Consider the following 24,104-nt stretch of genomic DNA (forward strand, 5'->3'; position numbering starts at 1 on the left):
GTCTTCTCTTTTTTATAGCTTTAGGTTCCGAATTTTCTAGAAGGACCTCGTCATCACATAAGTTATGGTTCTCACATAAAAAATATAGGTGAACGCCCTTTGCATGGCCTCGGGCTGGAGTTGGTCGGGGACGCGGGGAGCGGGGTGTCTGGAACCCAGAGATCCTGCCAAGGCCGACGCCAGGCCCGGCCGGGGCGGGCTGGGCCCGCGTCTGTCAGAGCGCAAAGATGGCGGCCGGCCCGCCCCGCCGCCCTCCGAGGCGCGCCCAGCGGCTGGAGCCGAGCGCTCCCGAGCGTCCCCGAAGCCGAGAGGAACCCCGGGAGCCGCGCGGGCGGGAGCGGCCCCGCCCCGGAGCCTGGGAGCGGCGGCGCCGGCGCGGGGGAGGGGAGGCCGGATGTGAGTGGAGCAGCCATTTCCTGTTTCTCTGCAGTTTTCCCCAGCTTTGGGTGGTGGCCGCTGCTGGGCTTCGGCTTCCCGTCGGCGGAGGGCGAGGCGGCGTGGACCGCGGCCCCGGCACCCCGCGCCCCGCCGCCCGCAGCCGCGCGCCCGTCCGCCCGCCGCGCCCCGAGCCCGCCGCTTCTCGCCTCAGCGCCCGGCCGCCGCCGCCGCGGCCCAGCGAGCGGCCCAGATGCAGGCCATCAAGTGTGTGGTGGTGGGAGACGGGTGAGTGCGGGGCCGGGCCGGGGGCCGGAGGACCGGGGGTCGGGCCGGGCGGGCGGGCGCGCGCCACGGGCTCGCGTGGGGCCTGGGCCTCTGCGGGGCGGGGGGCGCAGGCCGCCACCCCTCCCCGGGCTCGGGCGGCGCGGGCCTGGTTCCCGCTGGTTTTTTTTTTTCGGTGGGGGAGGGCACCACCGGTCGCGGCCGGAGGGAAAAGTGAACTCCACCCTCCCGCCTGCTCCCCGCGCCGCTGACCGCCGGCCAGGCCGAGCTCCCCCAGCGCCGCCCCGCCGCCCTCCCGCGTCGGCCTGTGGATTAAGTGGGCTTGCAGCGTCGCCTTGTTACGGATCAGGACCCTTCCTTGGTTTTTGTATGAACCTCTCGAGCCCCACTGAGAGCGTCCGAGGGTGGCGCCGGTCGGGTCGGTGATATTTGACGAATATTTGCACGGGCTGGTTGGGTGACCCTTCACTGAGTTACTGGGGGGTGTCTTCCACTTGTACTGCTTCGCCACTTTTAGGATTTTTTAAATGATCATTTTTGCTATTTCCCTGGAGAAACTTCTAAGATTCTCACTGCGAGAAGCTGGGTGTGATTGAGAACGTTCTCTGAACGTGGTGTGGTCATTGAGGAAAAAAAAAGAAAGAAATTGCCTTTCGATTCATGGGTTAGGTATGGGATGTAGCAGAACAGGCTCCCGGAGCCGAGCTGCCCTGTGACTCAAGACATTTCTTTTCATGCCTGTCCGTGGTGGTTACAGGCCCTCGAGGAAGACAAGACTTGTCTTATGCACTTTTTTTCTCCCATAGAAACAAGAATCTCAGTGTAATCCGAGCAAAATTGTGTGTCTCAGCGTTGCTCGAGTAGTTGGGCGTTAACAAGGAAGCTCCAGGAATTACTACCAGTTTCATCAAACTCAGAATGCAATTGGTCCATTTTTTGAGTCTTGTAAAGTCGAAGGAAGAGTTCTGGCATCACTGTTCCTTTTGATTAATAGTCCCCAAACTTGTCATTAGGACTGATGGTGCTTTTATGCCTCTCAGTGAATTTGTGAATTCTCAGCTTTTTTCGGTCATTGTAAGTTAGACGTTTGAAATTGTTTCTCTAACTAATTCAGATGCAGGAAGGACAGTTAGACAACTTATTTATTAAAGATGCTGGTCTGTCGGATTTGTCAGACTGACAAATGTGAGGGATTATTAACCCTTCATGGTTCTATGTAAATAACTAAAAATTGTTAGTTTCACCTACTTAGGAATATGTGTGGTACTTGGTTTTTTTTTAACCTTTTAAAAGGCAGCTTTACTTTGATGTGGGGGAAAATGTCTAATTAGCTGGTTTAACAGTGAAGTCGTTTAAATGAACTTTTGATCCTTTTGCATAATGAATTAGCTAAACACGTCACTTTGTCTTAGGAACATTTTAAATTATCTGAATTTCCTTTAAAAATTAAAAATGCTTAATCAATAATGCTTAGAATATGAAGTAATACTAGTTTTTTAAAAAATCAAATTGCTGATAATTCAATATCTAACCACACACAGTATGTAATATTCTTACTTTAAAATAACTAACACATAAGCACAACGGATATATTTAGTGTATTTAATAGTACTTACAGATTATGGACCTCTACTGTTTGTATTGGCTTGTTTGGTCAAATACTTGTTGAATGCCTACTATGGGATCTGGATCCTTCCTTTAAATCCCCACCTCACCACTTATGGGGAAAACCTGAGGGTATAGCTCATCGCCCCCAGGAGAGGTGCCCCTAGGGGACATTGTGAGGATTAAACAAGATGCTAGATGTTAAGTGCCTCACAGGTGCCTGGCCCCTGCTGAGTAAGTGCCAGCTGCCAGTATCATTATTTCTGTTTCTGTTACTCTGAGGCACTGCTAGGCTCTGTGAAGGGAGTGTTAGGCATGAAACACAGTTCCTGGCCTATTCAGTCAGTTTTTTGATACTATATTTGACACTGACGTTGACTAGGGCTAAGCCATATTAGAAGTGAAATGTACCTTTACAAAAAAAAATTTAAGCTGTATTACTTTATTTAAGGGATGGTATGTAGCAAACAATACTTCAGTGAAAAATCTAGATACATAATTTTCCATGCCAAAAATATTTTTCTGCTTTCCCTCGAATAAGATATATTCCTGGTGACATAGTTGGAATGTTCTTTATTCAAAAATTGTTAATGCTGTAAGTGTGGGTCTAAATTTTGTGGGGTGGAGAAGTCAATGTTGTGGATTTTCAGGCAATTAAGGGCACTTGAAGCAGTGAAGGCAAACTGAGGTTCTACAAATTGCAAGCTTCCTTATTTCAAAAATATTCTTAGAATTATGGTTAAAAGCTATGTCATAACCATATTATAACTACGATCATTCAGCCTATATTCTTCTAATGCATTATTTGCTATATAGCAAATCATTTGGCATTGAGTATGAAATATGAGATAAAATTTGATACTTTTTTGTTCTGTTAATCTCTCTGTTGATTCTAATTCTGTTAGTCCTTCCTGAACACACGGACTGTCGCTTTTGTTTGGGAAACCTCTGCCCCAAGATTTTTCTTTCAGTTTAACTTAGGTAAAACAGCATCTCACATATAAACAATCATTATTAATAGTGTTATTTTGGTTGACTAGAAGGCTCCCTGATTTCACTCCAGATTGGGCTAGTGGTCTCTCTAGCCCTATGTCTAATTTACACGTTGCTCTCCAGGAATTTTTTTGGTTGAGCATGATAAATGCCTTCCATGATGTCATCTTTATAGGAATGTACACCAGTTACTCTCCACTTCCCGTTGAACAATCAGTGATGGTACGATCCATAAATGTTTAAGCACCTCATGAATTACCTGTATATTTTTGTCTGGTGGCATGGAGTTCCCTATTTTTGACCCGTTGTAAAGGTGTTTGAATTCTGCACTGGCTTCCAAATTTAGGTTTAGTGTTTGACTCTGATCTTGGTTGGTAAAATTATACATAATGCTTTTTTTTTTTTTTTTTTGTAATTTTAAATGATAATCCCAGTAAAAGTTTGGAGTGGGTTCAGTGGAGGACTATCAGGAATGCAGTTTTAGAAACCTTAAAGCCACCTTTTATAATGTTCTGTCTTTTGCGTTAGTCATCTAGTGTATTAGTGCTTCCTACTTTTTCACCTCTGCATCACCAGGTAGCTCTATCTTATAATTTTACCCTTCCTAGAAAGGAGGTGTTGTATCAGGAATCCTGCTACTGAGGCAGTTACCAAAGTCATCAGAAGGAATATTTTTCCTCCAACATCTTTTTTTTTTGTGTGAGGAGATCAGCCCTGTGCTAACATCTGCCGATCCTCCTCTTTTTGCTGAGGAAGACTGGCCCTGGGCGAACATCCATGCCCATCTTCCTCCACTTTATGTGGGACGCCGCCACAGCATGGCCTGACAAACGGTGCGTCGGTGTGTGCCCGGGATCCGAACTGGCGAACCCCGGGGCCTGGCGAACCCCGGGGCCGCCGCAGCGGAACGCGCGCACCCAACCGGTTGCGCCGCCGGGCCCGCCCCTCCTCCAACATCTTAATATGAAAAATTTCAAACATACAGAAAGTTGAAAGAATTGTGCAGTGAATACCCATATACCCACCACTTAGATTCTGTAATCAGCATTTTGCTCTATTTGCTTTATCACATATCTTCCCATTATTGGGGAACATTTAAAGAGGATTTAATAGAGGAGTTGATTTTGAAGGAGAATGGGGGTGATATGCAGTTAGATATAAATTCCTGTTTCTGAGCTCTTTATCTTTAGCTGACCCAAATATCAACTACCCCAGGGTTAGGCTTGGTTCTAGAAGGGCCATCTAGAGTGATGGCTGCTTCAGATTAGAACTCTATTATAGATAGCATCTTCAGCTTTGAGTATTCTAGAAACTACACAGAATCTGAATGTTTTGAAGCCTCCAGTGGTGATAATGGCTGGCATTCTCTGTAAGTTGGTTGTGATGTCCCCTGTTCGTGGCAGAACATCAGAATTTCAGATTGGGTTTTGTGCTTTTGTAGCACTAAATTGCTCTGTTAGTTCATACGTTTTCTGAAGGTATTCTCTGCATAGTTATGCATTTACTGAAGGCCTACTGTTACGTCTCCAAATCCCATTTCTCAGTGTGAATTGAGGACTTTCATTCAGAGTCGTTCATTTATGCAATAAGTATGAATATATATTTGATACTTGTAATCCATATTCTACTACATTCTATTAATTTGTCCTTAAGAACTAGGTACTTTTATTTATTTATTTATTTTGCTGAGGAAGATTCGCCCTGAGCTAACATCTATGCCAGTCTTCCTCTATTTTGTGTGTGGGTCGCTGCCATAGCACGGCTGCCAGTGAGTGGTGTAGGTCCGTGCCTAGGAAGAGAACCCAGGCTGCTGAAGCAGAGCATGCCAAACTTAACCAGTACGCCATGTGGCCAGCCCCAATGTGTAGGTACTTTTATATAGCAATGTAGGCTCCTTATTTTGGTTTACAATAGTCATGGGAGAAATCAAGTTTTTCTGTCCTACAAGATTAGTTTATTTTTTTTAAAAAAGGGCAATGCAGAAGATTCTTCTTTTTGAGCTTCCTAGATCCCTTGCTTTATTTATTTATTTATTTATTTATTTATTTATTTATTTATTTATTTATTTATTTTTTGTGAGGAGATCAGCCCTGTGCTAACATCCGCCAATCCTCCTCTTTTTTTGCTGAGGAAGACGGCCCTGGGCTAACATCTGTGCCCATCTTCCTCCACTTTATATGGGACGCCGCCACAGCATGGCTTGCCAAGCAGTGCGTCGGTGCGCGCCCGGGATCCGAACCAGCGAACCCCGGGCTGCCGCAGCGGAGCGCGCGCACCTAACCACTTGCGCCACCGGGCTGGCCCCATCCCTTGCTTTTTTAACATGAGAAAATTGCCAGTGTTTCCAGACAGATTGATCATATGTGCTTTTAAGTTTTGGTTTATAGATTTCAGGAAGTAACACGGAAGTTTACCAAAAAATTTTTAAGTGAAAAGTTTCCTTTAAGTTCTCCTAATGGAAAAATTAAGGATATAATAGGAACATAAATTATTGGCTTTAGTCTTGGTTATTTCTACAAGGTAGAGCAGGAGAAGCACAGGTAGGTTAAAAAAAAAGTGCTCACGCGAGTGTTCTTCCTGTAGACTCATGTTCATTTTCTAGAGTTACAGCATCTTACAAAGATTAAAAAGGGGTTAAACTGAGCAGTTAAATATATAAAATTGGAAATTCCAAGGCAAAGAGTAACTTCTAGAAGTTCTGCCCGGCGTCAGTTAGAGCTGTGACCAAAAACGGCTTCCATTCTTCATGTGGGGAAAAGCTGTGACTTTGCCTAGAGCTGATGTTGATTTTGGCCTCTAGTGTTTATTTGTGGAGTATATTTAAAAGAAGTGGGTAAATATACTAATGGGAGGTAAGTAACCGTTTTCTTTTTCTTTTTATCTGTTTTAAAAAATTAAGTAAATATTTGAGTTAAAGGTTGGACATGTACTTATTTAAAAAGTCAGAATTTTAAAATTTAATTTCTTACAGAACACAGGTTTATAGCAAATAATGATTGGTAATAAAATTTCAGTCAATATCAGCTTATGGCAGTACCTTGAATTCCTTTACAGTTAAGCCTTTCAAAAGATAAAGACGAAGTTTCAGGAAAAGAAATTTTAGAGCATTTAAAACACAGTTGGCGGGGGGGTGGGCACAAGGGGAGAAGGGATGCATTTATATGGTGACTGACAAACAATAATGTACAACAAAAATTTCACAGTTAAAAAAATCTTCACCCGAACTTCACAGAGTCCCTAACCCAGGTCCCTCCGCCTCTCTCCACACCTCCATGGCTTTCTATCCAACCTAGTGTTATGACCTCTCTGAAACTCGGTTTCCTTATCTGTAAAATGAGAATAAAGATAGTATTTACTTTAAAAAACACACACACGGTTGTATTTATAGTAGTGGGTTTGTTCCTCATACATATTGAAGGGACTTAGGACAGGATCTTAAAGGAAGTGCTACTCTGACATTTTAACGTAACAGTTAAAACCTTTATGTAGCTGCTTATTCTTGACATTAAGAGGCAATAACTGTTAACATTTTTACACAACAACGTTTGTAATTTTGAAAAGAGGTTCACTATTCATTGCCTTCGACTCCACTCTCTTCCTCAGCTACCACATCCAGTGCAGGGCCCGCCATGCTTGTTCTGCCTCACATCTAGGTAGCTCTTGAAATGATCCCCTTCTCTTCACCCTGAAACCGCCTCCTTGGTGCACACCATCGTGGTGGTTCCTGGAACACAGCAGTGGCTGCTCCCTTGATTTCCTGCCTCCAAGCTTCCTCAGTCCTCTTTCCATACTGCAGTCAGAGACTTCTCAAAATGCAAATCCATTGGTTTCTTGGCAACTCACAACCTTCTGTGACTTCCCAAGGAGGATCAAATCCCATGTCCTTAACAAGACAGAGGACACCTTCAGGTTTTATTCTCCCACTTCCCCCGTATTTCTTTGTTCTTCAGTTGTACTGGGCTTCTTTTAGTCTGGACCTCCCCCTATGCTGTTGCTTTTGCCTAGAATGTTCTTCCCTATCTGTGTCCCCACTCCTCCTAAGTCTCAGCATATATTGCAGCCTCCTGTAACTGCCCCAAGACTAGGTTAGATCCCTTTGCTGTACATTTCCAGAGTATCTAATAACACTATCACATCTATAATTTTATGTAATGACTACATTCTTCATTTTTTAGTTCAATAACTGCGTAAATCCCTTGAGGTCTCATTCACTGCAATCTTTAGCACCTAGTACACTTCCTGGCATAGCACACAATTTGTTGGTATAGATCGAATTTGAATTAATGCTCACAATAGTTTTGTGATGGAGTTGCTAGTTTTACATCCATTTTACAGTTGAGACAACTGAGGCATAAGGAAGTTGAAACTTACCAAAAATTCTAGCCGGTAAGTGGTTGAGTTGACCAGAGGTCTCAAATCCAGGGTAATGACTCCACATCTTAGGCTCCTGCTCCTACAGGTTTATTTTGACATTCTAAGCTTTTAACAAAATGTCCGGCCAGTGAGTCATTTTTGTTTAGAAAGCCTTTAGGAGTTGGAAGCTACCTCCTGATGATGTAATGTTTGACTCTGTGAGGTCTTTGGGGTGGGGAGTTCCAACTTTTGTTAAGCCTTTAGTAATGTTATGAGGGAAACAAGTATTGGCAAGGCTGGGTGGGCGTGTAATCTGTCCTTGTTTAGGTTTTGGCCTTAAGCTCAGAGTGCAGGGAAAAAAGGAAAGCACTTAACTTCTTTATGGTGAATTCTAATTCATAGTAGTTGAGATTGAACAACAAAATCTTACAACTCAGAACTCCAGTATATCATCAGGACCTTGCTAAGCCAGCTGAGGACAGCAGGGAGATGGGCTCACGTAAGGAGAGCATCTGGTGAACCCTTGGGAGGCCAGGGACTCTGGGCTCTCAGAAGCCCCTGAAGTCGCCCTGTGAATGTTGTAAAATTTGGAGACCGTTTTTTGGCTAATGGTGCAGTGATCTTCTTAATTTTTAGGTGATATTCTCTTGAAAAAAGTTTCAAGTGGTTGGGAGACTTTCAGCCATCAATCTGACCTCTGCCTGACGGCAGACTGTACCCACTACCTGTTGTGCAGGAGCCCCTCCTGTCTCTGGAGTGTTTATTTCTACATGGTTCTCTTACTTTCTCATCTTTACAGCTGTTTGAGAAGTTTACTCCAGCATCCCTGAGCCATGAATTAATATGTCTGGAATATATTATGATAGCCACTCTAAAAGCTTATGGTGGCGTGTGAGGATGGGGCTGGGGAGGTGGCAAATGAATACAGATGAATTCAAGTGAGAGCACCTCTTGTGTGGTGGTTAGTGACTAAGCACTGTGTTACGAGAAGTCATTACCGATTGCCAGAGGGAGGGCTTTAGGAAGGTGGGGGAATTTGAGCTGCCACTCAAAAGCAGCAAAATATATTACTTATCAACAAGGTGGAAGTTGTAGAAGAAAGCTGTGTTTGCATCCTAGTATTCATCAAAATAATTTGAGGATAGAATTGAAGATTCTTGGATGAAAGATTTCTACAGACTTTCACAGAAGAGACTTTCAGTTTTAAAATAGTGTTCCTCTTGAACCTTGTGCTTATTTAACAACTATTTCTTGACTATTAGGGCTTGTACCACATACCTAAACAGAAGGTGGAGGCTCCTGACTGCCTTTGTGAGAAATTCTAGTTTGTTTAAAGTTCAGAATAAAAATGTATGTGTAGCATTAAATAAAAGGTTATAGGAACTGATCGTTTCCTGTAATGCTAAGTACTTCGTGTATACTCCTTGATTTTTCTGTAAATTATTTTAACAGGATGATGAAAGCAAGGATTACATTCATGTTGACTAAGCAACTTACACTGTTTTTTTCTCTCTCTTTAGAGCTGTAGGTAAAACCTGCCTACTGATCAGTTACACAACCAATGCATTTCCTGGAGAATACATCCCCACTGTGTAAGTATCTCAAGTTCAACCGAGAATGAACTTCTGTGATGTTTTTCGGATTCCTTTGACCTTTGTTTTGCTTTATAAAGCCATTTTTAATCCTTGTATGAACAGATATGGTTAATTTTCCTCTCAAACATTCACTGAAGTCTAATCATAAGGTATTTGGGCTTTTAAAAAATGCTGAATCTAATATAAAGTTTGTGCATAGTGATGAAACACGTCACTTTCCTAACTGATTTTTAGACATTGAGGGAACAAGAAAGTTAACCAACTGTGAAGTATAGAGACTGGTTAATGTCGGAGTTTCAGATCAGTTTGGCTCTCTGGGCTCTGTGTGAAAGATCAAGGAACTGGAACATGAAATACTCCATTATGTTTTAATTGGCCTTTTCTGGCAAGTAATGTGATGGTTACATGTCACTGTTGAGGTATGGGGCTTTGGAACTGAGGAAACCAGGGTGTGTGGGAGGGCAGAGTTGGCTACTGAGCTGCTTATTCCCTGAGGGCAGCAGAATTGGGTGAAGATGGAAACGTGCTTTTCTAATGCTGGGGTTACTAGGGAGCCCGGTGTAGCCGAGCCCCATAGCGCAGCGCCCCTTGGCCATGGTGAGTGGTGAGCTCTCCCCTCACGGCTGCCATCCCAGTGGAGCGGGAACACTCCAGTCCCCCCAGGGCTTGATCCCCCAGCACAGCACACGCACTTCGGTGTTCTCTGAAGTGTCGTGAGCACATTTTAGTATCACTGGAATCGTACTGTCCATGTTGTCCTGAATTTATGGTGAGGACTTTCCTATGCGTGCAGATAGAGCTAAATCATAACAGTTGTTAATGACTGTGAAATACTATAGCTGATTTAACCCCTGGTCCTTTAGGGCCTGGGGAGGGGGGGCATGACAAATAGTCTGTGTTAGACGTCGTTGCCCATGTCTGTGCACATGTGATGGATTATTAGAAGTGGAATTATGCCCAATCGAAAAGGAATGGGTGTTTTAACTTTTAATAGATACTACCCAGTTGCTGTCCAAAAGACTATCACTGTGACCAGCTGTGACCAGAATGGCCCCTTATTACGTATTGTGGTTAACATGAGTTGGAAAAAGTTACCTCATCATTTGCATTTCTGATCACCACTGAGGTTAAAATCTTTTGAATGTTTACTGTCCTTTTGTAGTCTTCTGTGAATTGCCTGTTGAAATCCTTTGCTTACTTTTCTAGTGAAAGTTTTTGTTACTGATGGAACTTTTGTATATAAGAAATGGTAATCCTTCTGTCTCTCAGTTGTCTTTGAACTTTGTTATGGTGTCTTCTGCCATAAAGAAGTTTTTTTTTTTTTTTTTAATTTATTTATTGTTTCTCCCCCAAAGCCTCAGTAGATAGTTGTATGTTATAGCTGCACATCCTTCTAGTTGCTGTATGTGGGACACGGCCTCAGCATGGCCGGAGAAGCGGTACGTCGGCGTGTGCCCGGGATCTGAACCCGGGCCGCCAGCAGCGGAGCACGCGCACTTAACCGCTAAGCCACAGGGCCGGCCCTGCCATAAAGAAGTTTAACATTTTTGTCTAAATATGCCACTCTTCCCCTTCCCTTAGTTTTATGTCTTACTTAGGGAGACCATTCCTACTTCAGTGATGCAAAAATATTCTCTAGTATTTTTTCTAGGATTTTTGTGGTTAAAGTTTTTATCTTTAATGCATTTAGAATTTACTTTTTGGTACAGTATGAGGCAGGCACCTGATTTTTTTTCCCATGGGAAAAAAGTCACAGTACCATTTATTGAATAATCTATCCTTTTCTCACAGAAGCAGAATTGCCACACATCAGACCTTTTCTTTATGAAAGCTAGTTTGGTCATTAAATTCTATGAACCCCATTGGAATGTTACTCTGACCTTGACTTTGCTGTCACTGTGTAATAAGACCCTAAGTTTTAGTCTTAATAGTATGTAAAAATGAAGTCTGGAATTTTATTTGAAAGGCTGATGTATTGGGTTCTGTTTGGTACTTGCCCTGGTGTGCATTGCAAGGCCAGATTTTCTTTTTAATGAAACTACTCTAAGGGTACTTGTAGTCATATTTTAATGTCAACCTTATTTTCCCTGTCAGCCCGTAGGCTTTTCTAAAGGGCTGCTACTGCTGATAGTTAACTAATTCACGTGTAGCAGCTTCAAATTAATTATATGTGTAATCTGGTACACTCTGAAAACGTTACGTGATCTGATCGCTTCTCAAATCTGGTTTGTTTGTGTTTCCACTGCACTTGGGTTGCAGGCATGAGTGACCAAGACTTGACTAAGTCACCCTCCACTCAGGTGGGTGTTCTGGAAATAGTGCAGAGTGCAGCTCTTGTGGGGTGCCGCCTTGTTGAAAACGAGTCAGATGTGTACATGAAAAACTCAACAAGTGGGATTTGAAAGAGGAACTGGTTTTATACTTTATTTCTTCCATGAGAGAAAAATCTTAGTATTCTGTTTATTAAAGGTAAATGTTTTTGTTGCTGCCCGTAATTTGTTTCTGTTAAATTGAGCAGCTTGTCCAGCGTTTCTCAGGCACTGTTTCCCTTACCCTCCAGCCCCGGTTCCCCTCTACCTCTTAGCTCACAGGCTTCTCCTCATGCCCACAGGCCAGGCGTTTGCTGGCCTGCAGCCTTCCTGCGTGCTCCCAGCCTTCTCAGCACACGTTCCCTGGGACCCCGGCTAGGACAGCAACTCGGGCAATGGATCTGTGCCTTATGCTCCAAGGCTGAAGACTAACCATTTTTACCCCATTCCACAGCTTTGACAACTATTCTGCCAATGTTATGGTAGATGGAAAGCCGGTGAATCTGGGCTTATGGGATACAGCTGGACAAGAAGATTATGACAGATTACGTCCCCTCTCCTACCCGCAAACAGTAAGGATCGTGACTGATTTTTAACCTGTCCTTTAGAATATACAATTCCGGGATATTTAATTAATTGCATATCACCTATGGATTTGCTTATATTGCCATCTTTTGGGTATATCAAGTAATAGCAATTAAAGTTCAATTAGTTCAGTAGTGAATGTCCCCCTAGATGCAAACCAGGGTTTGTTGGTTTGTTTGTTTTTATTTTTGAGCATTACCAGTTATTGAATACTACGCTGTGCATTTCACATTCTTTCATTTAGTTTTAGGACAACCGTATGAAGCAGATACTGTTATGTTTTTGTAAACCAGTTTTAATAGCAATTAGTTTCAAGATTAGTTTGCTTTGTGCCAGTTCTGTACCATAGAATCAAATTAAGCAGTTACGAGTAGGTTTCTTTAAATCCAGTTAGTAACTAATCTTATGGGTTTAATGCTGTTTTTCTATAAAATACCTGTTCATTTTCTATCGTGTTAGTACCTAAATCTTCTCAGTGTTGGTTGAGGTTTCAGTTTTGTAAAAATGTGTCCACTGTGTCCAGTCAGAAAAATTTTTAGATTAGTTTTGTTCCTATATCAGACAACGAAATGCTCTACTTACCAAAGCAGTAGTTGGTGAAAACATAATCAGAAGCCACTTTTCTTTAATAAGCAATTGTTTTACTTGTATTATTTGCTTATCTTGTTACATGTTTGTTTTCGTTTTGAAAGTGTATTTTAAAACTACTTTGAAGACTTAGGTAACTAAAGAGATAGTTGAGCAAATTCCTTGGGTTCAGATTGCGCTGTCCGTCTTCCTAGCAATTTTCTTCATCTCTGGTCTTCACCTCTTTCCTTGTAGGATTAGATGAGTTAATAACCATCAAGCAGAAAAAGCACAAAACCAGTCCTGGCATGGCGCAGACACTCCAGGGTAGCTGCTCTTAGGATTTCTCCTCGTTCTTCTGTGGATGTACTGGTAGATCCAGAGAGCTCCTCAGTTCAGAGCTGAGCCCACATGAGTGCAAGTTGCTATACGAGCTCTCAGCAAGCTGGGATGGCCAGAGAGGCCAGAGTCAGGACAGGAGACGTCCAGAGAAGGCAGGCTTTGACCCTTTGATTGACTGAATCATCACTTTGTCTTGGGGGTTACTGTGGGTGAAAATAACTAATTAGTTCCAGTCTACCCAGTTCTTGTTTTTTTTATTTTCTAATGAACTTCCTTTTAGTTAATGATAGTTTTAAACTTTTGAATACAGCCTTTTCCATGCAACAGTCGTTGTCTTTTCTATTTGTTTCCTGCTGGAGAAATTGCCAGATACCGTTTCTCTGAGCTGTAGATTTTTGCTGATTGTCCTTGGGTGGTTTCTCAGTTAATCTCTAGCTAAAAATGAACTGTGATTAAGTATTAAAAATCTGCTGTGGGGCCCTGCCAGTGGCATATTGGTTAAGTGCGCACCCTCCACTGCGGCGGCCCAGGGTTCGCAGGTTTGGATCCCGGGCACGCACTGACACACCACTTGTCAGGGCATGCTGTGGCAGCATCCCATATAAAGTGGAGGAAGACAGGCACGGATGTTAGCCCAGGGCCAGTCTTCCTCAGCAAAAAGAGGAGGATTGGCATGGATGTTAGCTCAGGGCTGATCTTCCTCACAAAAAATCCAAAAATCAGCTATAATCACCAAATGGTTTGAATTCTTTAGTATGTTTAGGAAACTATTATGTACCTAGTGGGTGCTAGTAATTCCAGATTTTAAATGGATTTGCCAACATATTGGCTTGGTAGAGTAGGAGTCTCCAACCCACTGGATACATCTGGAAGGGTGGGGTGTCACTTCTGAGAAATGAGAACCACCTCCTATGACTCAGGGGACCCAGGGCGGGGCTCGGCCTTTTTCTCTGAGGGAGTCACTCACAGTAAGTCACAGGTGACTTGGCGAGATTCCCACTTTGTGTGCTAAAGGACACATAGATAAGTAGCAGTTTGAATCAAGCTGTAGTGTGCGAGGCTTGCAACCCAACTCTTTATGTCCCTTCTGTGTAAGGCGGTAGACTGTTTTCCTATCAGATGCTTGAACCACAAAAAGGGAGTAAGGCGTGGTTCTTGCCCTCAGGTAGCTCACAGGACTCTGTAACACACTGTGCCAGCATAGAGGGTGTGAGTGGGTCGTCAGGAGCAGAGGGAGAGCACCCAACCAGCGGTTAAAGACGTGCCTACCTGGACTCCTTTGGAGTTGAGGGAAGTGATCTCGGCTACTGAGGGGCAGGCCCCCAATGCTGAGATACTGGAGCCTGAAAGGTCTCCTTCCTTTGAGCCATGCTGTCCTACCAAGAGGAGCAGGCCTTGGAAGTTACAGACTGGCACCTTGGTTCCTTGTTGACAAAGGGGAAACCACTAAACTGTGTACTAAATGGAACATGGCCTCCAGTTGTTGGCTCTGTGGTCTGCAGGCCTGTGTATGTGCCTCATCCCTGACTGTGCTCAGACCCACTCCCGAAGGGCCAGTTGGACAATTTCTTATCCAAATCTCACCCCTTTTTAGGTCTTTGTGACCTGAAAAGAGATGTTATGTTTCCTATAGTCATTTAATGCTGCTGCTCTTCTCTCTTGGGTAGCTCTGTGTCACTAAGTTAAATCTGTTTAAACCATTAGTTTCTACTTCATTCTCCAAAAGATAGTTAGCAGGTATTCATCATTTTCAGTATAAATTGCCCTTCAAGTTTTTATTTTTCTAAATTAGGTAATCCTTAGGGCTTTTCTATTCTTTAGTAAATTATCTTTCTGTTCTCTTTTAAAAATGTTTGCTAAGTCCTGCATATTCATCTTCAGTTGGCGTGCTCAGAATCAAGGTGTATTCAGCAAAGTGGTCATGCCCAATGTCTAGCATTGTGTCCAGTTACCTGTGTTTGCCTACATGTTCCAAGATTTAGTGGTGTGAGTGGGAACATATGTGACTTGCGAAAGTCATAACAAGGCCTGAGTCCTGTGTGTTCCGAGAGAACCATGCTGCCCAGCCTCTTTGTGGAGAACCTGGGCCTGTCTGTGTTCAGGTCAGCCAGGACCCCAGTGTGTCATGCCAGTATTTTCATTTTCTGCGTGTGCTCTGACTTGAGAAGGGTTTTTAAGTACTGAACGAGACCACTGTGACATTAGATAGGAAGGGAACCACGGTGGTTAGCTTGGCTATTTTGATTTTCAAAAGGCTTCAAGTTTTGTTAGGTTGACTAACCTACAGCACCAGTGTCCTCCAGCCAAAAATCGCTGGGAACACACCTGTGGTTAAACAGAATTGGGTTTGTTACTTGTTACTTTGCCACCAGGGAGACACACCCTGGGGGACTGTGGAGTGTGATTTGGTCTTGTGTTGGTGATTTGGGCGAGGGCTCCGGAAGTGGGGCTTTGTTCTGGATTGGATGCTGGCAGGAAGCAGGGTAGTTCTATGCGTATTTTGATAACTCTTACCTAGAAGTTGGGGATGAAGCGAGGCTAAAGCTGTGATGGGTACAGAAGTAGTCACACACTCTCATTGGCTGGGTGAGAGGGATGTTTGGTGATTTTGCAGTTTGCACAGTGACTTATATTTGTTTATACTTAAGATTGTGAAGTGGTCTTCTATTTAGTTCTTTACTTTTGGTCTCATTTTAGTGACCTTGTCTGGTGTTGGTGTTCTGGGAGATTGTTCCATTCAGCAGGAACACGCCATGGCTGAGTTGTGAGCGCCAGGCAGCTCCCAGGTGGCAGGGGGATTTTCTCTTTTTCCTCAACTGGTTTTTGTAGCAGCTCCATTTTGATGACACATGTGCAGCTGCTTTTCTCTGCCATGTTTGTGTATCCTGGTCCTTTTCCCAGTGCTTAGAATGCCTGTATTAAAAAATATTCAAGGGCCAGCCCTGGTGGCTTGGTGGTTAAGTTTGGCGTGCTCCGCTTCAGCGGCCTGGGTTCAGTTCCTGGGTGCAGACCTACACCGCTCGTCTGTTGGTGGCCATGCTGTCGTGGTGGCTCACATACAAAATAGAGGAAGACTGGCAACAGATGTTACCTCAAGGTGAATCTTCCTTAGGGGGAAAAAAAAATTCAACCCTGAAAGTAAAAACCAGGTGGAAAGCATTGGAAGAGAATAAAACAAAAGAAGGAGAAAGGATAGTGCTTTTGGGAGTAGTAGATTCCAGCCATGCAGATGTCTGCCCAGTCTCATTCAGCTAAAAGCAGACTCGTCTTTTTGTGGGTTGTCCCGTTGACAGATGAGGGGCAGGGGGCAGCAGTAAGAACTGCTCTGGCTGGACATCTGATCCAGAGGGAAAACTGGTTTGTGATACAGGAGTAATAAAGTCATCGAAGGCACGATGTGAGTCTGGTGTATCTTAGTCTGCCGATCTAAGGAAAGTAGCGTTCAAGTCCAGAGGAGGAAAGATGGGCCTGTGACCCATTCCAGCTCAGGAAAGGATGAGTATGGCCACGCCACAGGTGGCCATACTGAGGTGCTCTGAGTGTGACAAGGACAGGCATAAAAATAGAGATCCCCAGCCAAGATTGAGCACCTCCGTCTGGGACATCAGGTGGGAAAGCAGAGTTCGGAATGAACTGATGCCAGAAGATCAGTGTCAGAAGCACTAGAATGTTTTCTTCAAGCTATATTTAGGCTGGGGGAACAAAAAGGAAGGAGGAAGGAACAGGCAGATGGCGTAATGTTAACGTGGGATGGAAAGCATGTTTCTTCATCAAAAAAGATGTTGAAAATTGAAGAGAGTTGAACAGGTATGGTTAGAGGATGTTTTGAAGCGGCATTTTTGTGACTGATCCCCATGAGTCCCTGGATCACAATAAAGATTTGGCATCATGTCAAGGCCTGGGAGGACAGATCTTCGAAAAGAGCCTGTAGATTAAACCAGAATAGTGATGGAAACTTGAATATTCTCTTCGACTTGTAAATGAGAGAAGCTTGAGTGAGATGAAATTAAAATGATTCTCTTGTCTGTCTCTTAAAAGAATTGCAGGGTTCTGTGCTGATTTCTAGGGTTCTGTGTTGCTGGAAGAGCAAGTCTTTCAATTTTTATTGCAACAGAGGAGTGAACTGAGCGTTGTGATAAACACTGGACGTGCTGTCACTCTGGGCAGCCTCATCCAGATCTGCAGGGGCGGGGAGTTGGAGGTCTCAGTGCAGCATCCCTGTTCATTTCGGTAATGGGGTCCCTGAATTCAAACCACACTCCCAGAACTTGGGGGAAGAGAGGCCCAGCTTTTCTGCACAGCACACTTGTGTTCACAGCTCTCACACCTGGCGGCATTCCTGTGAGCCTTCCATCCGAGAGGACTGTTTTACACACAGGTGCTTTATCCTGTTGGCCGCGACCTCAGCTGGCCTTGTGTCCGAGAACTGGGATGGAGATCTTTGAGAAGTGTGCCTGTCACTAAGGGATGCCGGTGATAGCACACATGCGTGCCTTTGTTAAGGGAAGGACCCTTCTGAGCGTAAGCTGTGCGCTTCACGGGCATGTCGTACATTCTGCTGGAATGGACCCTCTGCGTGTGCTGCCATGGGCAGAAGGAGCACCTGTCTCCTCCCCAGTATTTGCCTGACCTCTGTCTTCACCGTCTTGACCTTCAGAGGGTGCCTGCCTTTGGCCAGCTTGATGGAGTGTTTCGGTGGCACTTGGCATCTTAGACCTGTTAGATCATCGTCTATGTTTAGATCCCTTGGGAGGGTTGAGAGAAAATTCTATGGAGAATAAATAACGGGTTATATTGATTTTTATTTTCCTCAGTTTTTACTAAACTCAAACACAGTTCTCATGCATTACTAGGTTGGAGAAACGTATGGTAAGGATATAACCTCCAGGGGCAAAGACAAGCCGATTGCCGTATGTAAAACTTTCAATCGACTTCAGTTTCAAGCTTTATCTATTCTCTCGTTTCACTTAGTTTTCCTAGGATTTCCTATGGAGCCTCACGTTCCTTGAGTGTTTTGTATTTAATTCACTCAAGATCAGGGTTTTGCTTGATGAAATATGCTTTCACAAGAGCGTGACAGTTTACCTACTATCTTGAATGAAAGCAGGTCCTCAACTGCTTTCTCCCTCCTCCTAAGTGAAAGGAGGGCCTTTTATGAAAGGACTTCTCTCCAGGCTGGTTGGGGATGGAAATACCGAGGCTCCACCTCGAAGCTCACCGCATACCGTGTGCTTGAGCGGAGCGGGACTAACTGTGGCTGCCAGGGCCTTCTCTCCCGCTTTGGTGTCCTGGTGCTTTGGTGTCCAGTGCACTGGGCCTGTCTGGGGCACGGCTGTGCGGTGCTGGTGAGCTAACCCCACCCTGCTTTGAAATGTTGTAATCAGCTCAGGTGCCAAAATGCCGTGGTGATTCTTGGACAAGCTTGTGCATGCGCTAGCATTTTTCAAATGTCATTTATAAAAAGCTGTTGTGTGGGATGTTTCTTTCCCTTTCAGGTACAAGATTATCAGCTGGATGATTGAAAGTGTTAGCTTGGGAATTGTGTGCATTTCACAAAGTAGCATAATTGCGTTTTTCCAGGAAACTGTTTTATAAACCTACCTTTAGAAACTCTTGGGCATTTTTTAATACAAATATATATTTAAGTTTGACTTTTTACACAATACAGAACAGGAGGAGAAACCCAAATATCTTACATTTAGCCAGAAATTTCGTTCAGGTAATTGTTCTGCACTACTTTTCCATTGAACCTCTACTTTAGCCACGGCTGCCCTGGGTGCAAGTTCTCCAGAGGCCCTGCTTGGATTTGAGAAGCTCTGACAGCTGAGGAGATGCCACTTAACACACCAGAGCATCCTCCATCAGGGAGGAACGTGCTCATGTAGCAAATACTTGAACCTCCACTTTTTGCCAGTGGCTCTAATGGCAGTTCTTAAAGAGGCACGTTGTACTCAACGTGCGGATGGGGAGCTTGATGAAAAGCATGCTGTTTGTAGATAATGTTTTTAAACTTGACTCTGCTTTTGAGAAACTGAGACCAAATTTTATAGACATTGGAGTAGGACCTTGACGCTTGATTTTGTCTCTGTGTAATGGGTCATTAGATTCCCAGTGGGGGTTGGCAGTGATGGCAGAGAGGCCTCCGTGGCCTCAAGGAACTTCTAGCGTATTTTGCCCTCCACTCCCCTCTTCTCACAAGTAGCCGGTTGTTTCATGTGCTGGTTCTGGTTTGGGAGCCGTCCGACGAAACTGAAGGGGTGTGTCCAGGGTGCAAGCTTGCAACACAGGCTGCTGGGGCACAGTATATGCACTTCGTACGATGAGTCAGTCCCAGCAGCATGTGTTTATTTTTTTCCATTTCTTTTCTTTTTCTATTGAAGTATAAATACCCAGCAGCATTTAGAAACCAAAGTGCATTCATCATTATAAGACTCTTTTCTAAATGTCTCCTTGTGTTTCCTTTTTATAGGATGTGTTCTTAATTTGCTTTTCTCTTGTAAGTCCTGCATCATTTGAAAATGTCCGTGCAAAGGTAAGTGAGGATTTTTAGAAAAATATTTTGTTACATAATGTCACTCTCAGAAAGAAACATTAAAATACCATTTACAGATAGAAATGTTCTTGGTTTTAGTAATTCTATTTAGATCATCAGATTTTTAAGTATGTGACTTTGTAGAATTCTAAAGTTGTAGGGTCTGGTTCGGAAGTGCTGTGTATTCCTTGTTAAAATCATGCACTTGGGAGTTGGCCTAATAAAAATAATGACCCTTACTTACTTATTTTTTTTTGGTGAGGAAGATCAGCCCTGTGCTAACATCTGCCAATCCTCTTTTTTTGCTGAGGAAGACTGGCCCCGGGCTAACATCCGTGTCCATCTTCCCCCACTTTATATGGGACGCCGCCACAGCATGGCTTGCCAAGCAGTGTGTCGGTGTGCGCCCGGGATCCGAACCAGTGAACCCTGGGCCGCTGAAGTGGAGTGCGTGCACTTAACCGCTTGCGCCACCGGGCCGACCCCTGACCATTACTTTCTACTCTTGCATCTTTCACAGATTTCTTAGTGTAAATGCCACATGCAAGATGCCCTCCAGTTGTAGTGATCAGGGATGTGTTCAGTGGGGTAATGGTGGCAGAGCTGAGACCTTGGTCCCGAGAGTTCACGTATTCTCATCCCTGAATACATGAAGGATTTTCTGAGATAACCTAAGAACTTGTTTTACCAAACAAGTGGTATTTTGTGGGGGACCTTTCCTTTCTCTTCCCCTCTCACTCTTACTGACAAGTAGAGCCTGTTCTGTAGGGTTAATCTTGAGAGTCCTGGTTTGCTAATCAGACACCCACAGGTAGTCCTGTGGTTCTGGAAGGTGTAAATGGAAGGTGTGAGCAAGGCTGGAGCGCATGAAGGCTCTGTAGGGACCCAGTGACTCAGGTGGGGTGGTGACACAGTTTGGCACCCGTGTGGATATAATTTAGGTGAAGGAAGTTCACAAAGGAGAGTGTCATCATAACTTTATTCCTTTCTTCACATCTAGTGGTATCCTGAAGTGCGACACCATTGTCCCAACACTCCCATCATCCTGGTGGGGACTAAACTTGATCTTAGGGATGATAAAGACACGATTGAGAAACTGAAGGAGAAGAAGCTGACTCCCATCACCTACCCACAGGGTTTAGCCATGGCTAAGGAGATTGGTATGAAATCCTGCCTTTGTCATGTCTGCTTTGCACACGTTTTTATTTTGTGACACAGACTGGAGTCTAGTCTGGGGAAGTAGAGTGTGTTCCTCCAATTTGGGGACCAGCAGAGCAGGGCCTTCAGGTCAGAGTCGGGAAGGTGGAGGCAGGGGTAGGAGTTGCTCTGCTGTGCCCAGTGGGCTGGCAGAGGGGGCAGGGCGGGGGAGCTGCCTCTCGCTCTTGTTCTGGTCGGAAGAGAGTAGGTTCGTGCTCTGAGAGGCTGTTTCTTGGCAGGTGCTGTAAAATACCTGGAGTGCTCGGCTCTCACACAGCGAGGCCTCAAGACAGTGTTTGATGAAGCTATCCGAGCGGTTCTCTGCCCACCTCCCGTCAAGAAGAGGAAGAGAAAATGCCTGCTGCTGTAAACGTCTGGGCCCCTCTCCCGCCCTGTCCCCACCCCTGAGCCTTTGTACGCTTTGCTCAAAAAAAACGGTGGAGCCTTTGCACTCAATGCCAAGTTTTTGTTACAGATTAGTTTTTCCATAAAACCATTTTGAACCAATCAGTAATTTTTAGGTTTTGTTTGTTTCAAGTGTAAGAGTTCAAACTTGCACATTCTATTAAAATTTAGCCCTAAAATGACAAGCTTTCTTAAAGCCTTATTTTTCAAAAGCCCCTATTCTTGCTCAGATTAAGAGTTGCCAAAATACCTTGTGAAAGTTGCATTGTTGTGCTGAGAACACTAAGCACTAAACTGTTTGAAGACCTTCGTCTTGAAGGAGACTGTAGCTTGTGAAGTTAGGAAAGCAGACCCTTTCTAACTAGTTTCAGATGGGAGACAAAGCTCAGCCTCCTTCCTGAAATGTTGCCATTTAATGTGTCGGTAATTTATCAACCCATGTTCCTTACCTAACATTGTACTGTATCATAATGGAATGAGGGTAACAACTCAACTCTTTGGATCAATCTTTTTGATTTCGTAGTGAGATTTAAAAAAAAAAATTAGTATGTTAGCTTTGCTGAGATTTTGAACAGAACTCTGACTCCCGTGCTCCCTCATGAAGTGTTCTGCCCTAGCCGTGGGTGCACTGGGGTGGTGTGTGTGGAACACTTGATGTGATCAAAGGATGAAGACAGTATTTTGACAAAATAACGAAGTGGAGGTTAATTTACACTACATTGTACACGTAATTAAACTGAATAAAAGTGTCACGGGTAAAAATTTTAAAAGGTTAATTTCTGTCAAATGCAGTAGATGATGAAGAAAGGTCGGTATTATCAGTAAGTGTTTTCTGAAGCTTTTCCTTTTTCTTAAACCTGCCATCCCTCCTGAAATCGGGCATTTAATTCAACTTTGAAGTGGTCATTCCCATAGTTGCTTAGTTAAGTGCTTTTCTTATTGAACCCCTTCTTAATGAGCAATATTCCTCCTTGTATTATAAAATCTTTCTGATAATGCATTAGAAACTTTTTTTGTAGATTAGTAAAAGTGCATTCCTGTTTTCATTTTACTTTATTCAAAGCTAATAAATGCTTTCCTTAGTTTTCTAGTAACTAGGTGTAAAAATCATGTGTTGCAGCTTTACAGTTTTTAAAATATTTTAGATATTCTTAAACTATGAACCTTCTTAACATCACTGTCTTGCCAGAGCACCAACACTGTACCTTGACTCATACTGACCCTCCTCTTCGCCTCACCCACATGGACACGCGCTTCCTGGTGTTGCTCTGCCTAACAATGTTCCTTTGGGTCTGTGAGGTTCTGTAAACCCCATGCTCGTGCTAACGAAGTTCTGTACAACTTACCCACTGGCAAGAATACAAGGTTGGACCTCTCAACCACTAGAACAAAATTTTTTAAATTGACAGTCGCAGAATTGTGAAGTGTTTTTACATTGATCTTTTGCTAATGCAATTAGCAGTATGTTTTGCATGTATGACTTAATAAATCCTTGAATCATATGACTGGTAATACTTGAATTCTTGAGACCTTGGTGAACAACCTCCTGGTTCCTGGGTTGTTGGAGACAGTCATTTTCAATGGATGTTTTCATGCTGGGGGGTACAAGGAGCGGCCCCTCCAGGGAGAGAATCTGGATAAATCAGCATATAATGGGGGTGGGTAGTGATGTTTGGTTTGGGACCTGTTGAATGTTGGTGAGAACATACGTGATGGCCACCGTGGGGGGTGTATGCACATGGATTTTGGGCCAGAGCTCTGGGCTGAAAATGCAGATGTTGGGCCTCAAGTTGGCAGCCTGTGCAGCAGAGGCTGACTATATGACTTTCAGATCCTTTCTGGAGCCTGAAATTATACTATAAACAGTTCATGTTAGAATCAGTTTTCTAAATATTCTTTTTTATTGCTTTGAAGATTACTATTTTTGAGTTGTTTTTTTTTTTACCAAAGATAAATATGTAGTTTAAAGACCAAATAGTTCTGAAGGTTTGCTACCAAAACAAGTCTTCCCCCTTCACACCCTCCCCAGGGGCAACTAGTTAGTTCTTGTAACTCATTTTTTACATTTGTCTCCACGTATCTAAACCGCATGCTTGCTTTTTTTTTTTTTACTTACTAGCTCACCGGATTGTTATAAAAGGATGTAACTCAGAACAGCCAGGTGGAAGAGAAACGCAGGGCAAGGCATGGGGAGAGGGCAGAGCTTGCATGTGCTCTGAGTGCACCACTCGCCCAGATCTCCCCCATTCACCAGCCCAGGGGCTCTGCATCCCCGGCCTGTGCGTGCGTCTTTTACGGAGGCTTCATTCCATTGGCATGATCGATGAAATCAATGGCCACTGGCAACCGATTCGGCCTCCAGCCCCTCGCTCGCTCTCCTCCCAGGAGTCAGGCTACACCACATGCTTTTATTGCCAGTTGGCTTTTCCAGTTTCAGCCCTTACCACTGATACTCCCATTGTGGTAGACAGGAGGGCTTTCTCCTTCCCATCTGCACCCCAGCTGCCCCCAGCTTTCCCATCCCCTCAGTCATTTTGATTGGTGCTATTTAGTGTCTGTAGTTATTACTATGTAAATACAGCTGAGCCATATAATACAGGAACTTTGCCTCTCCTGCACGACTTTTGGTTTCTTTTGGGATAATTCATATTTTATTTGCTTAGTTTTTTGTGTAGTTAATTTGTAAACTTCCATCTCTAAATCTCAAGATGTTTGGATGTATTATGTTTCATCAATTTTCATTTTCCTAAAGTCTCAGAATCTCCTACCATTTCTCTTATGTGTTGATCTTTTATTTACTACATCTTTTTTTTTTGCTGAGGAAGAGTCACCCTGAGCTAACATCTGCTGCCAATCTTCCTCTTTTTGTATGTGAGCCGCTGCCACAGCATGGCTGCTGATAAGTGGTGTAGGTCCGTGCTTGGGAACCAAACCCAGGCTGCTGAAGCAGAGCACGCCAAG

The 24,104-nt window shown here is 43.9% G+C and overlaps 1 protein-coding gene across 2 annotated transcripts; it reads left to right on the plus strand.

Annotated features, from left to right (window-relative positions):
• Positions 1-442: 442 nt before the first annotated feature.
• RAC1 (Rac family small GTPase 1) lies at positions 443-22,645 on the plus strand. 2 transcript variants are annotated; one of them, XM_058569328.1, is made up of 7 exons: positions 443-663; positions 9,132-9,203; positions 11,970-12,087; positions 17,863-17,919; positions 19,479-19,541; positions 20,542-20,701; positions 20,978-22,645. In XM_058569328.1, exons 1-7 carry the CDS (start codon positions 629-631, stop codon positions 21,106-21,108), a joined length of 636 nt encoding a protein of 211 aa, XP_058425311.1. In that variant the 5' UTR covers positions 443-628; the 3' UTR covers positions 21,109-22,645. The 2 variants fall into 2 exon arrangements, with proteins under 2 accessions (XP_058425311.1, XP_058425312.1); XM_058569329.1 differs by lacking the exon at positions 17,863-17,919 and having other exon boundaries at positions 450-663.
• Positions 22,646-24,104: the final 1,459 nt, after the last annotated feature.

The sequence above is a fragment of the Diceros bicornis genome, chromosome 26, assembly GCF_020826845.1.
Source record: "Diceros bicornis minor isolate mBicDic1 chromosome 26, mDicBic1.mat.cur, whole genome shotgun sequence".
NCBI lineage: Eukaryota > Metazoa > Chordata > Mammalia > Perissodactyla > Rhinocerotidae > Diceros > Diceros bicornis.